Source organism: Arachis stenosperma, chromosome 3, assembly GCF_014773155.1.
Source record: "Arachis stenosperma cultivar V10309 chromosome 3, arast.V10309.gnm1.PFL2, whole genome shotgun sequence".
Classification (NCBI taxonomy): Eukaryota; Viridiplantae; Streptophyta; class Magnoliopsida; order Fabales; family Fabaceae; genus Arachis; species Arachis stenosperma.
In genome coordinates, this window is record NC_080379.1 from 29,001,755 (window position 1) to 29,015,830 (window position 14,076).

The 14,076-nt window shown below is 35.5% G+C and overlaps 1 protein-coding gene across 1 annotated transcript; it reads left to right on the forward strand.

Annotated features, from left to right (window-relative positions):
- Positions 1-13,316: 13,316 nt before the first annotated feature.
- Positions 13,317-13,910, forward strand: LOC130965783 (probable receptor-like protein kinase At1g33260). The gene has a single exon (XM_057890546.1). The coding sequence runs from the start codon at positions 13,317-13,319 to the stop codon at positions 13,908-13,910; it is 594 nt and encodes a 197-aa protein (XP_057746529.1).
- Positions 13,911-14,076: the final 166 nt, after the last annotated feature.

The window sequence follows — 14,076 nt, forward strand, 5'->3', positions numbered from 1 at the left end:
AATGTAGAAAAAGTCAGAACCACCATTTACAAAATATAAAGAGTTCAAGAAGCCCACAAGCCGAGCTATCCACACAAACATCCATAAAATTCATTAAGGATCCAAAGGCTTCTCGGCAGCATCAACACGGGGGTGAAGGAAGGCGAGTCTGAAGAGGCACAGCATCTACTGTCCCATCATCTCGATTTAAGATTTGACAATCAGGTTCCAACCTGGAATGACCGACTTCAGTTGAGGGAACTGAAGAAGTTGGCACCACAGAGGCTTTGGTAGCAGGCACAGAGGGAGGTTTAACATCATCATCTTCAGGGTCGTCAGGGACAATCTTGTCGTCCTTCACAACATTGTCCAGGCTAAAGAGAGTAAGGTCGACCTCAGGGACAAGAACCCGAACCTGCTCCTTCAGGTTCTCATAAGCAGCATTTACGCTGCCCACAAGGTGACTCTGGAGTTTGGCATAATTAGCCCGGGCCGACTCCAACTCCTCACTGAGACGCATCACTTCTCTGTAGGTCGTGACATAGCTATCTTTGTGCCTCAATGCCGTGTCTTCAGCTAACCGCACAGAAGCCGCCAAGGTAACAGAACTAGCCTTTTTGCCCTCCGACTCCTTCTCCAGCTTGGTCACTTTCACTTGGAGTTCTTCCTTCAAACCCTTCATTATGTCAAACTCCCGCTTAGCCTCTGCCATAAAGGCCTTAGTAGCATGAAGGGGAAGATCTTGGGCAGTTCGGTACATGGCAGCTCCCATATGTGCCATCTTAATGCTGCTCCGAGTAATGAAGTCCAAATGGCGAAGGAGAGAGACATCGTCAGTGGGGATGGTACCACAAGGACCAATCTGCTGATCAACAAACTCAACCGCATCAAAGTCAGGAGCGTCAAGGTTAAAAGGCTCAGTTGTCTTTTGTTTTTTGTTTGGAGGAGCACCAGAAGTAGCAACAGAAGCTTGCGGAGGATCAACCAAGCGAACCCGGGGAGTAGGGATTACCCTCCTCGCCCCCGGTGAGCTCGGTACGACCGGCTTCGACTGAACCTGGGACGAACCCTCCTCGGTCGCCTTGGCCGAGACGTTTTGAGCTACAGTAGCCTTCCTTGCCCTTTTAAAGGCCTTCATGGATTCGTTATTTTTACCATCTCTGCAAACAAACATCACAGCGGAAAACCAAGTTATGAATCAGAAAATATCTTATAAGAGATAAACTCGACAAAATAAGCAAAACTAAAAGAAGAATTGACCACTACCCAGCTCAGTTTGGAGGAGAGAGGGGTTTGCTAAGAATTTCTTTGTGTCGAGATGGGAGGCTGCCCCCAGTTTTCTTCCAGCATAGTCACAAAAGCTTGCTCAGCCTCATCTAACATCTCCTACGTATATTTAGATACCATTACATTCTTTTGCCATTCCAAAAGAAAGGCAGGCTCATCATTTTTATCCAGAAAAAAGGGCCGAGCTCCTTCAACAGCTCAGACCCTAAAAAAGTAATTTTTGAAGTCGCAGAAAGATTCATCAAACATAGAGAAAACCTTTTTCCCCTGGGAAGCTCGGAAAGAAACCTAAGCGGCTTTCTTCTTAACCACCCCAGGCTTTATCAAAACAAAGAGATAAAAGAAGAGGGATTGTAAAGCAGGGATACCGAGCTCATGACACAGCAAATGAAAGATTTTTATAAAACCCCAGGAATTAGGGTGAAGTTGGGATGGAGCTACATTACAGGACCATAATAGGTTGGTCTCAAAAGGGGCAAAAGGAAGAGTAATATTCATTTGATTAAAAAAGAAATCGTATGCATAGAAAAAGGGGCACTCTCCAGCAATTTGGGTAGAAAAACAGAGCCTTTCCTCAGAATTTAGAGATACAAGCTCATAGTTCTTCTCATCACTACCATTACCACAAATCCTATGAAATTGCCTAAGTTGCTGACAAAATTCTGAGTCAACCAATGAAACACACAGAAGAACCATAGAATCCACCCAATCAGCCATGCCTTCAGGGACTTGGGAAGATATCTCAACGATATTTTTGCGAGAAGACATGAGGTCAACTAGTCCTACAACAAGAAAAGAAGATTGGATTACTAAAAACATCTCGGACAAAAGCAAAATAACTCGGCTAACATAATCCAGCACAGTACAAGCAACAAAAGGAAACCCCAGGACCCACACCAAAGATCCAGGGGCACCCTTTGGAGGCAGTCACAGAACAAGGACTCAGGAAAACCTACAAGCTCACACCTCGATAACGACCCCTTTCAACTAAAACAACACTTTGAATAGAAGGCCACGAGCCACAGGTAAAATCATCAAAATAACTACCCTCCAGACCCACAGTCCCAGTTTAGTCAACAAACGAAGCAACCAAATAACAAAACAGCTCAAGAAGAAGTCATCAAAGACACAACCTTTTTCAGAGAAATAAAAAATATAAGTTATCTTTTGCAAAATTTATCAACAAAGAAAACTATCAACATGGTGAAAGACATCAAAGGAACAACCTTTTGAGAAAGCAAGTGGGTTCATGCAGATCACAAAAGAAGAAAAATAAACGGCACAAACCCTAAGATACAGAAGGTTAATTTCAAAAGCAAGAAACACCCCCACAACAATAAACAAGCAGATGCACGGCAATACAAAAAGGTTCAAACTTTCTAAAGTAAAAAAAGGCACAATGCAAGCGACGAAGAAAGTAAAAAAGAACCAACCTGGAAAAAGGGAGAAAACTCTGGAGAAAGCTGAAAGCAGAAGCGGCAGGGATTAGAGTCACCTCCAAACAGAAAGCCTCACATAAGTTGAAAATGGAAGATGAAATCCAGAGTCACCCTTTCACAGCAAGGAAAGCACTAATGATCGCCAAGAATACGGGACAGAGAAGAAATATGAAAACTGCAAACTTCAAAAAACAGAAAGAGAGAAAGAAAAGAAGTTACGGAGAAGAGAAACCGTTTTTTAAGTGTGAAATTCAAAATAGAGAGGCTAAGAGAAACGGGGCAATTAAAAACCAATTAATGAGGGTACTAAACCCTCGCATATTCCCAAGGCTAAGAGCGCTAATGCAAAAGTGCGCGCTTTTAAAAAGAAGCAAAAGAAAACGTTCCATATTCAAAAAGGAGAACGCTACAAAGATGAAGTCGACAAGATGCTCGAGTTCGGCTTCACCAGAGAAGGATCGAAGTCCTAAAAACTAAGACTCAACCTCAAAAAGAAAGACTGAGCTTGAGCAGGGGCACTGTTCATACCCTGGATCGAGCTATCCGACCTGGGATGTTTAGCGACAAAGCGACCAACCTCTTCAGGTCAGACTATCCGACCTCTTCTCAAAGAGCTCGGCCAAATTACCAAGAAAGCCCAAATAGAGGAACATGACCCAAATCCAAAGGCAGCCCAAGCCTATAGAGATAAGGGCGGTTCCCTTGAAGATAAGCTGGATTTACCCAAAGATAAGATAAGATAAGATAAGATAACTAACTTATCTTATCTAAAAAGGTCACTCCATACCTCTATAAATACACTGGAGCACCCAGGTATAACTCATACTCTAATTCTACTAAAAACCTGCTTAATACCCTTGCTAACTTAAGCATCGGAGTCCCTTGCATGTACCACCACCCTCTGGTGACAAAGGATCAGCAGCACAGCTAGTCAAACAAGTCGGACACAACAGCTCCGGCCACTACCCGCCAGTCGGACACGTCAACTCCGACCAGTACAGAAGATCTCGTCCGAGATCGACCTACAGTTTCAGGTAACCGTCGGAACAACGCCTAACTTGGGAAATCTCAAGTTAGGTGCCACCTTGGCTGAACCCTTTTGTAGCATTCCTTGTCCTGGCGCCTAACTTGGGTTTTGCCAAGTTAGGCACCACTCTTACAGCATGCAATTGGTGGCTTATGTTCATCTTGGCGCCTAACTTGAGAAACCTCAAGTTAGGCACCACCCTTGCAGAATTGATGGAGAAGAAGTAAAACTATTATACATCGTTGAAAAGATCTGGAAGTTAGCTTTTCAACGCCACTAAAATCACATCCATTGGACCTCTGTAGCTCAAATTATTCAGGTTAGAGTGCAGAGAGGTCAGGGTTGATAGCATCATTCGCTTTCTTCTCTTTTTCTACAGAAACTCCATCAAATCCATCCAAATGCTACCTAAAATAAACAGAATTACACAGACTCAAAGTAGCATCCATGGTGGCTAAAAGGTAATTAATTCTTGATTAAACTCAATAACTTGAATGCAAATTCACTAGGAAAAGACAGGAAAGATGCTCACGCATCAGTCACCACGTGCTCTAGGTTTAGACTTGATACTCTGCTAACCCTATGTCATAAGTGTGGCTGGACACTATGAAAATTTTGGATGAGCTCGCCCTCATGGATAAACACCAGTGTGGGTGTTGTATATATTGATAATTATGATTGAGAATTACTCGAGTTGGAAATGCACGACAGATGGACAGTCCAATGGTTAGCTACCAGGACTTGTCGAGTTGGCTTTATAACTGACAGATGAGACTCATCAGCCACTAGGACAGGCATGCATCATATACATTTATATGTTTGTTTGGTGTGATTTGTTTTGAATGCCTAATTAACTGCATAAATACTTGCTACTTATTTATCTGGTATATCTGCTTCCTATTTGTGATTTTCTTGCTTGACATAACTGTGTTTGCGATATCAAATTTCCGGTGGCGGTAGGGAGGTTTAGAGGAGCTGGAAAGGAGAGTTTTAGTTAGATTGAAGATTCTTAGTTAGTTGCCTATCTTCATTTCTTATGGTTTACACTACAAGAAAATGAAACATTTGTAACAAAATTTTTATATCAAATTTAAAATTGTTAAAAAAAAATAATTTTTTGTAATAATAATTGGTAATTATTACAAAAGAATAATGTTTTGTAACAACATTACAAGTTGTTACAAAACATGATAATATTTTGTAACAACCTGATTTTTTTTTTTTTACAAATTATGTTAGTTTTTGTAACAAGATGGTGTTTTGTTACAAAATATTATAATATTTTGTAACAAAAAAAAGAAGTTGCAAAATTCGAAATATTTTGTAACAAAATATTTTTTTGTTTCAAAACTCCAATTATTTTGTAACAAAAAATTAATTTGTCACAAAATTCAATATTGTTTATAACAAGTTAATTGTTTGTCACAAAATATAAGTATATTTTATTACAATTTTTTTTCAAAATGTTAAACACTTTAAGAATAAAAAAAATTGTGTATATATTTTTTTCAAAATAATTTTTTTTTGTTTCAAAAAATAAAATTTTTTACATATTGTTTGTATTCATTAATTTTTGAAAATGGTAAATATTATTTTATATTCTTTTAAAAATTAATATATAATTTTTATTAATAATAAGATTTTTAAGATTAACAAAATAGATTTAAATTTTCTAAATTTTAAATTTTATTTTAGACATTATTTATTTTATAGATAGAAATAAAAGAGAATATATCAAAAAAGTTATTTAAAAATGAGATATTACACTTTTATAAATACTTTAAGTTTAAGACAATTAATAGTTATGTATAATTTTTATTATAATTAATTATTTTATACAAAGAAATTACAGTTTTGGTAATAGAAAAATAATAAAATGTCATATAATTTAATTTAGACAATAGATATTTCAGGTTTAACCTGTGTTTTATAAAATGACTAAAATATTCATTTTATTATTTAAATTAAAAATAATTATTTAAACTCATTAATAAATTAATAAAATTATGTATTCTGAAATTAATTTTTACAGTATTATATTTAAACCCTAAATTATCATTCTATTTCAAATATTTTATAATATTATTATATTACTTGTATATATTTTACCTTAATTCTAGAATTACCAAATAAAATCCTAATTTTACTAAATTCCTAAATCTATTACCCTAAATCCCTAAACCTATGTTCAGAGAGGGGAAAGAAAGGAAACGGAAAACAGGGAGAAGACAAAAGGGAGGAATCAGAGAAGAAGATGAAAGAGAAGAGAGGGAAGGGATGGTGCCGGGAAAGGTGCCACTATCGCCGCCGCTGCCATTGTGTGGGTGAGAGAGAGAGCTCGCAAATGGAGTTGCTGCCCAAAGCTGTCGTCACCATTGGAGCTGCACGAAGCCATCTCCATCGTCGTCGCTTAGGACTGTCACCGTTGTGCTTCATCGCTGCCGTCGCTAGGACTCGTCACCATCGTCGTAGCCATCTCCGTCGCATGCGAAGGGGAGAGAGAAGGGAAGATCCGCGATTGGCCAAGAGAGAGGGGGGAGTCGAAGGACGCGTTGGTGGGTGTTCTCCTCGCCGCTGCCGTGGGAGCTCGCCACCACTGTGAAGATGAACCGAGGCAAGCATTCTTGCTCTTTGTTTTCGTTTTGTTTTGCTTTTGGTTTTTATTCTGTTCTTGCTTCTAGTTTTCGTTTTGATTATTAGGGTTTGCAATTCCGTCCCCTTTGAAGAAATATGAAATGTGATTGGAATTGTTGATTGGATGCTCCTCCATTGCTTATGGTGCATCTGAAGAAATTGGCCCTTTTAGGATTAAACCTGATGGGAAGTCACTTTACTTGAACCCTTATATGCTTGGAACAAATGTATGAACAAAATTGAAAAATTTTGCATCACCAGCTGTGTTATTTTTTCTTGTTCTTTACATACTTTTGATTGCTTGTTGGTGTTGGTGTTATAGTGGCAAACATATTATTCCTTGATTCTCCTGCTGGTGTCGGGGTTTTCGTACTCGAATAAGACAACGGATCTGTACACATTTGGTGACCAGAGAATAGGTAATGAAGTTGTCACATCTGTTCATCATGTCGATTTTGCTTTGTTCATTACGATCTTGAGTTGGTTGTGTGCTTGTATTTGGGATCTTGGGGTTCCTGAATTTGCAACTGAAGATGCATATACATTTCTTGTTAAGTGGTATGAAAGATTTCTTCAGTATAAGCATAGAGAGTTCTACATTGCTGGAGAAAGCTAAGCAGGTGATTGATTGATACACTAGTTTTTTCTTAAATGTTTTAGAATACTAATTTTTAAAAATTTATTGCAATTGCTGGAGAAAGCTTTTGTTTTAGAAAATTTGTTGATTCGGTTATGATAGATAGAAGAGATTCTTCATTTTGAGTCGATATATGAATTCATCAATGTTTTGTTTTTAGTACATTTTAGTACAACTGATTCTTACCAACTTTGGGTGATCAATTTTGTTCTTATTGGCAGATACATTTGCAGAAGATAATTTTTGCTATAATCATGGTGTTATTTTCTTATGTTATCATTTTTCTTTTGACTTTTTGTAGTTGATTAGTGTGGAACCAGCTGAAAATCCAATGCTCTCGGGAGGAAAACCTGGTGAGTTACAACCTCTTCTGTGTGACAATGACTTTCTTGTATTTTTTTTTAAAAGAAGGTTATTTATTTATTAGAAGTCCTCAGGGTTAAGGTCCACAACTTCATTTGTAGTACCCAGAGATTTGCAATTTGTCATTATTAATGTGTAGGTCCATACAAGATTCAGGGGATTGGTGCAGGCTTTGTCCCTGGTGTATTAGAAGTCAATCTTCTCGATGAAATCATTCAAGTAAGCTTTATTCAAGAGTTGATAAAATGTTGTGATTCATGAAGTCAAACTAAATTTTATGTTTTGTTAACTCTTGAGATATGTTTAAATTGGTAGATATTAAGTGAAGAAGCTATAGAAACTGCAAAGCAACTTATGCTTAAAGAAGGCCTGTTTATAAGCTCTCCAATATATGTGTATTAGTATTTTGTTGTGACACTTGTAATTTCTGGTAACATATTCAGTTAGTGATCAAAGAATATTTGATATTGTCAAATAACCTTTTGTTTTGTTTTTTGTTTTTCTTTTGTTTGGTAATCAATCTTATTTCAGGTTTATTCTCATCAGTAACTTATTTCTTCTCAAGAAACAGATCTCACATGTTGGATTACTAGCTTGCAGCGATGTGTTAGAAAAGATGCTTGTAAGTAGTTGCACTCCAAGCAATCAATAATAAGTTACAGAACTCCAAATCACAATGCTTTTATCCTCATATAACTTAATTTTTACTCGGATGAAGATAGTGTTATGTGTTATTTTTTAATTTTGGTTGTCATTGTTTATATTTGCAGGTGTACAAAATTGATGCCAACATGCTAGACTTTATATTGACTAAGATATGCTAGAAGAGTCCATAATTATAAATTCGATATGATACAATTTTATGTTAGAAAAAAATTGTGTTTAGTTGAATTTGTAGAACTTATTTTATTGTAAAAGAATCTTAATGACATGTAAGATGTTTTAATTATCTATATAATTATATATTATATAAATATTGAGTTAGTGGGATTAGCAAGTTAATTGATATATCAATTATTTAATTAAATATTTTAAAATGAATTTTCTATTTCGTAACTAAAAGAATAAAAAAATGTTACAAAAGCCAGTAGTATTTTGTAACAAAATATTATGACACAAAAATCTAAATTGTTACGAAAAGTATTTTAAAAGTAAAAAAGTATTACCATTTTTGTAGCAAATTTCGTTTTTTGTATCAAAAAAATTTGTTACAAAATATTACTTTGAATTGTAACAATTCTATTTTTTGTTACAAAATTTTTTTGTAACGGGACATACTGCAACGACCCCTTTTTTGTTACAAATTCCTTTTGTTTTAAAATTTTGATTTTTTGTAACAATTTTTTTGTTACAAATATTACTTTTTCTTGTAGTGTTAGTAATGTTTATAAGCTTTAATTATATGTTGGAATTTCTAGGATTGCCTTCGGCTTTCCCAAGACATTATATATTAGATATGTGGGCACTGTTATCATGCTGAGAACCTCTGGTTCTCACTCCATGCAGATTTTGTGATTTTCAGATGCAGGACGAGAGGCTTCTCGGTGAGGCATGCTGGAAGTTTCTAATTTAGCGAAGGTCCTTAGTTCTCGAGACTTTATTTTGGTTATATGTACTTGTTTAGATACTTATATTCTCCGCTACTTATATATATACACTGTATTAACTCCTCTTAGAGATTATTTTGGAGAAACAGGTTTTGTAACTTTGTCTTGCTTTACCTTTTTTTTCAAAGGCTCCTAGTTAAAACTATTTTTATTATTATTATTATTATATAAATAATTTTACTTTTAGAGATTGTAATGCCTCACCACCTTTGTCTTATGACTTAAACATAAGGCTCTATGTGGTAGGGTGTTACACTTTGAGTGTCGGAATTTTTGGATTGCCTTTGGCTTTCCCGAGACCTTATATATTATGTAAGTTGGCACCTTTACCATGTTGAGAATTTCTGATTCTCATTCCATACGTATTTGTTATCTTTCAAATGCAAGACGTAACGCACTTCACTGAGCGTGCTGGATTTGCTTTCTTGGAAGCGAAAACTTATCTTTTGGGCTTTTTATATTATGTACTTAGTTATATATATACTTTCTTCGACTTTGTATAAAAACATATTTTTGTCCTTCTTAGAGGTTAACTATCGGAACTAGGATTTGTATTTGTCTTTTGGTTCACTGTTGGGTTGTGTGTGTGTGTATATATATATATATATATATATTATTTCTAGAAGTCGTAATGTCTCACTATTTTTAATTTATGTCTTAGGCGTAAAATTCTATGTGGTAGGATAGTATATTGAGGATGAAAATTTAATGGTAAAGATTCAAGAACTTCTTTTTCAAAGATGGGAAGTTCAATTTAGATTAATAAAGAGAGAAACTATTACAACTGTTATGCTAGGTAAATGTGGAACTTAGAATTTATAATTTTATTGCATGTTTGAAGTAATGGAGAAAGCTTCAAGAATCTTTCCTAAGTGATGCTTTAGTTGTATAAGTTATGCTCTCCTTTTATTTTTTTTCATTGATGTTCTGTTTTATTTGAACATAAAAAAATTCATTCTCATCTTCGTATGTATTATAAACAAATTATTTGATTTCTAAATCAATTCAATTACAATTCAAAAAGTATGAATGACAAATGAACATCTCCTTCCTAACTGATCAAAATTCAACAATAGACCTGACAGAATAAATAAATGGCTTGAAAAAAAAAAGACACTTGTTGGCCACCTTCCACCAAAACTTATGAGTTTAGTGATTTTAATTTTTAAGTTTGACCGCTATTTTTGAGTATTTAATAGACTGGTTCAATAAATTTTTACTTATTTATCACTCGTGTCTAAGTGTCTCGAACATATTTTTTAATATTTGAATCACATTTAGAAGTAATTCTATTTGTTGAATATCATTTAGTGTAATATTTATATTTTCAACTTTTTAATCAACATTGCTTGATTTGATTTATTTGAAATATTAAAATTTAACAATAAAATAAAAATCAGATCAAATTTAAATTCAAATAAATTTTTTTCTTCTTTTAAAGATATTGTGTATAATAATTCTTTTGAGAGTTTTTTAATCATTTATTCAAATAAATTTTTAAATAATAAATTAAAAAATTTACTGATGTAATAATACACAATTAATTATTTAATTTTTTACATTAATAATAACCTAAAAATAAATTAAAATAAAATAATACTTTAAATTAATAAACTAAAAATTCAGTCTTATCTTAATTCTAACTATTTTTTAATTATTTAATTTTTATTCTTCCACCAATCAAAATCTAACATCTACAAAGTGCATTTATCACTGGAACTTGTTAGATTCTACTTTCTAAAATTATAAATAGGTATAGTTAGGAGTGGCAAGCGGGGAAGCCCGTCCTGTCACACCTTGGTATGGCCCTTTTCGAACTAGGTTCATCAACCTCGACTTAAGCAGCCTCAGAACCAACTCCAGTAGTAACAAGATTACTCGTAGTTTCAGAATTCATATTTTCTGAAATAAAAGCAAATGTTAATTATTAAACAAGGTATTAACAATTCTGATTTAGTAAAAACTCAAAACCATTATCAAACAAAATAAAACATAGCAAACAATATATGAATCTGCATCAGATTTTAGATTTGTCATTTGTCAAAACAGTAAAATTTAATCAAAGCAAATGTTAAAACCAGGTATCAACCATTCTGATTTAGTCAAAACTCAAGACCATTATCGAACAAAACAAAATACAGCAAACAATATATGAATATGCATCAGATTATAGATTTGTCATTTGTCAAAACAGTAAAATTCAATCAAAACAAATGTTAAAACAAGTATCAACCATTTTGATTATGTCAAAACTCAAAACTATTATCAAACAAAACAAAACACAGCAAACAATATATAAATATGCATCAGATTTTAGATTTGTCAGAATTCAAAACATTAAAATTTAATCAAAGCAAATGTTAAAACAAGTATCAACAATTCTGATTTAGTCAAAACTCAAAACCATTATCAAACAAAACAAAACACAGCAAATAAACCTAAATCTTTGATCTAATACCTACACTAGAAATTCAACATACCAGAAATTCAGAATAACAGCAGCGACGAGTCGATGACCAGGATAGAGGAGGCGAGGAGCAGCAGTGACGGCCAGATGACAAACCCAGAGAGTGAGAGGACAGATGAGCAGCGCTGATGGCCAGGACTAAGGAGCCGAGAACCGACGATCAGCGGCGACGACGGCTAGATGGAGCAGCAGCGATGGCTAGGACCCAGGAGGACCGAGAAGCAACGGTGGGAGCAGCCTTGACGAGGAGTGCCGTGACTGCTGGGTGCGACTTTGCCGTCTGTGCGAGACTTTGAGGTGCGAGCGATAGCGTGATTAGACTGCATGAGCGTGAGACGAGCCAACGGCGCCGGCGATGGCAACAACAACGGCGTCAGACGCTGGACACAACATGGTTGGGAGTGGCGGTTGGTGTGAGTGTGAGGTGTGACTCTGGGATGAGAAGCTCGGGTCGGGTAGGTATGGTTTCATTGGGTCCGGTCGGGTTGTGAGAGTTGGATTTTGGCAAAAAAATTACAAAAATATCCCCTGGCAAAAAAAATCACTAAGCCCGTCCCGCCAAAGCCCGCAGTTTAAGCAGTATGGCTTAGGCAGGCTTTTGTTATGTGGCGGTCTCAATTTTTTAGCTCGATCCGTCTTTTTTGGCAGCTTATGCGGGCCGGCCTAGGGAGTTTAGACCCGTTTACCACCTCTAGATATAGTATCGTTTATTACCTAAACAAAAAAGAAAAATAAAAGTTTTTCTACATTTATTTTAGTTTGGATGACATTTTTCTCCGACAGGACAAATACTCGCGGAAAATTACCCTGTCAAAGAAAATACTTCGGGGCCTTTTGCTATCTGCGGAGATAGAAAATTATAGTTGTCAAAATCGAATCGATAATCGAACCGGTTAATTTCTAGTTCACTGATTTATTAGTTTAACGGATGAGTCATTTGTGAAACCGGTAGAACCAGTCTCACATAAATAAAAAAATAAAAAATAGTCAAAAATTTAAAATTAAAATTTAAAACACATATCTTCACTAAATTTAAAAAAAAAATCAAGTTTCAACAAATTATAATCCAATTATTATTATATAAGTATATAAAATTTTAATATTTTTAATAATCAAGATTCTTTAATTTTTTATATTAAAATAACTATTTTTATTTTAGTAACTAACTAATTATTTCATATTTATTATATTATTATATACTATATGTATTTATTAAAAAATAATATTAATAAATATCATATAATCATATAAAGAATAATTATATTGTAATTAATACAAATATTTGATATTTTTATTTATACATGTTTAACAATATTTATATTTATATTAATAATGATGAATAATAAAAAATATAATTAATTTAAATATAAATGAGTATAAAATTAAAATAATATCTAACAAAATTATTGTACGTTTTTATTATGGTTAAGTATGATTTTGATCCCTAACGTAGAGGTCAAAAATTTATTTCGCCCCCGGCCTTTATTTTGCTACAAAATGGTCCTCAAGGTTTCAGTTTGTTTTAAAACCGTCCTTCGGACCAAATTGCCCCTATTTCTTCTTCCCCAAAATCATGCAGCACCAGCAGAAGTACAAACAGAAGCACCAGTAAAAGCACAAGCAGAAACAGAACCAGAAGCAACAACAATTATTAATCAAACAGAAGCAGCAGCAGGACAACAACAACAACATCAATGAATCACCAATGAAACAACAATGGAATCAAGTAGAAATAGAAGAAGCAGGAGTAGAAACAGTAACAGAACAACAACAACAACAACAATAATAATAATGAAACAATATAATCAATCAGAAACAGAAGCAACCAGAAACAACAATAATAAAAAATCAACAACATAATCAAAGCAAAAGCAGAATGGAAGAAGAAGAAGAAGAAGTGGCGGGCGGTGAGGATCGTGGAGCAGCGGCAAGGACGCGGGTAGCAGTGCGAGCGGCGAGGAGGAGGTGCGGCAAGACGAGGTTGATAGAGAAGGCGAGTAGTGGCTTCCCTAATTTCAATGCTAGGGTTTGCCATTTCGGTGCCGCACAGCTTTGTGGTGAGATCCTGGAAGAGGAAAGCGATGTCGCTGCTGCGAAATTGGGAGAAATCGAGGAGGAACCCATGGAATCTCCTTCCCCGGCGAGGTCCGAAAAATTAAAACGATCGGGTGGTTCTGGCATGCAATTCGAGGGAGTGAGAGGCTACATGTCGCCGGAATTTCAGGCCACCGGCGTGGCGACGCAAAAGTCTGACGTGTACGCGTTCAGAGTGGTCATGCTGGAGCTTCTCTCCGGGGAGGAGCCGCTGAGGTTCAGGTACGACAAGAAGAGTGGAGAGTTCGTGAGGACATCTGTGATCGACGTTGCGAGGGCGGCCGGGGACGGTGGTGAGGGGGCGCTGAGGAGGTGGGTGGATAAGAGGCTGAAAGACTTGTTCCCGATTGAGGTTGCCGAAAAGGTGCGGCAGTGAGGCTTCCCTTCCTCCTTTTTCCCTTCCCTCCCCCCGTTCTCGCGCCCACCCCCCACCTTCTTTCTCTCCCCACCCCCGATTCTCTGTATCCCTTTCTTTCCTTTTTATTTATTTATTTTATTTTATAATTTTTTTAACGAGAGGTAATTTGGGAATAAAAAAATAA

Bases quoted from the DNA above. Each gene is read 5' to 3' on its own strand.
- LOC130965783 (XM_057890546.1), top strand. From the start codon at position 13,317: ATGGAAGAAGAAGAAGAAGAAGTGGCGGGCGGTGAGGATCGTGGAGCA.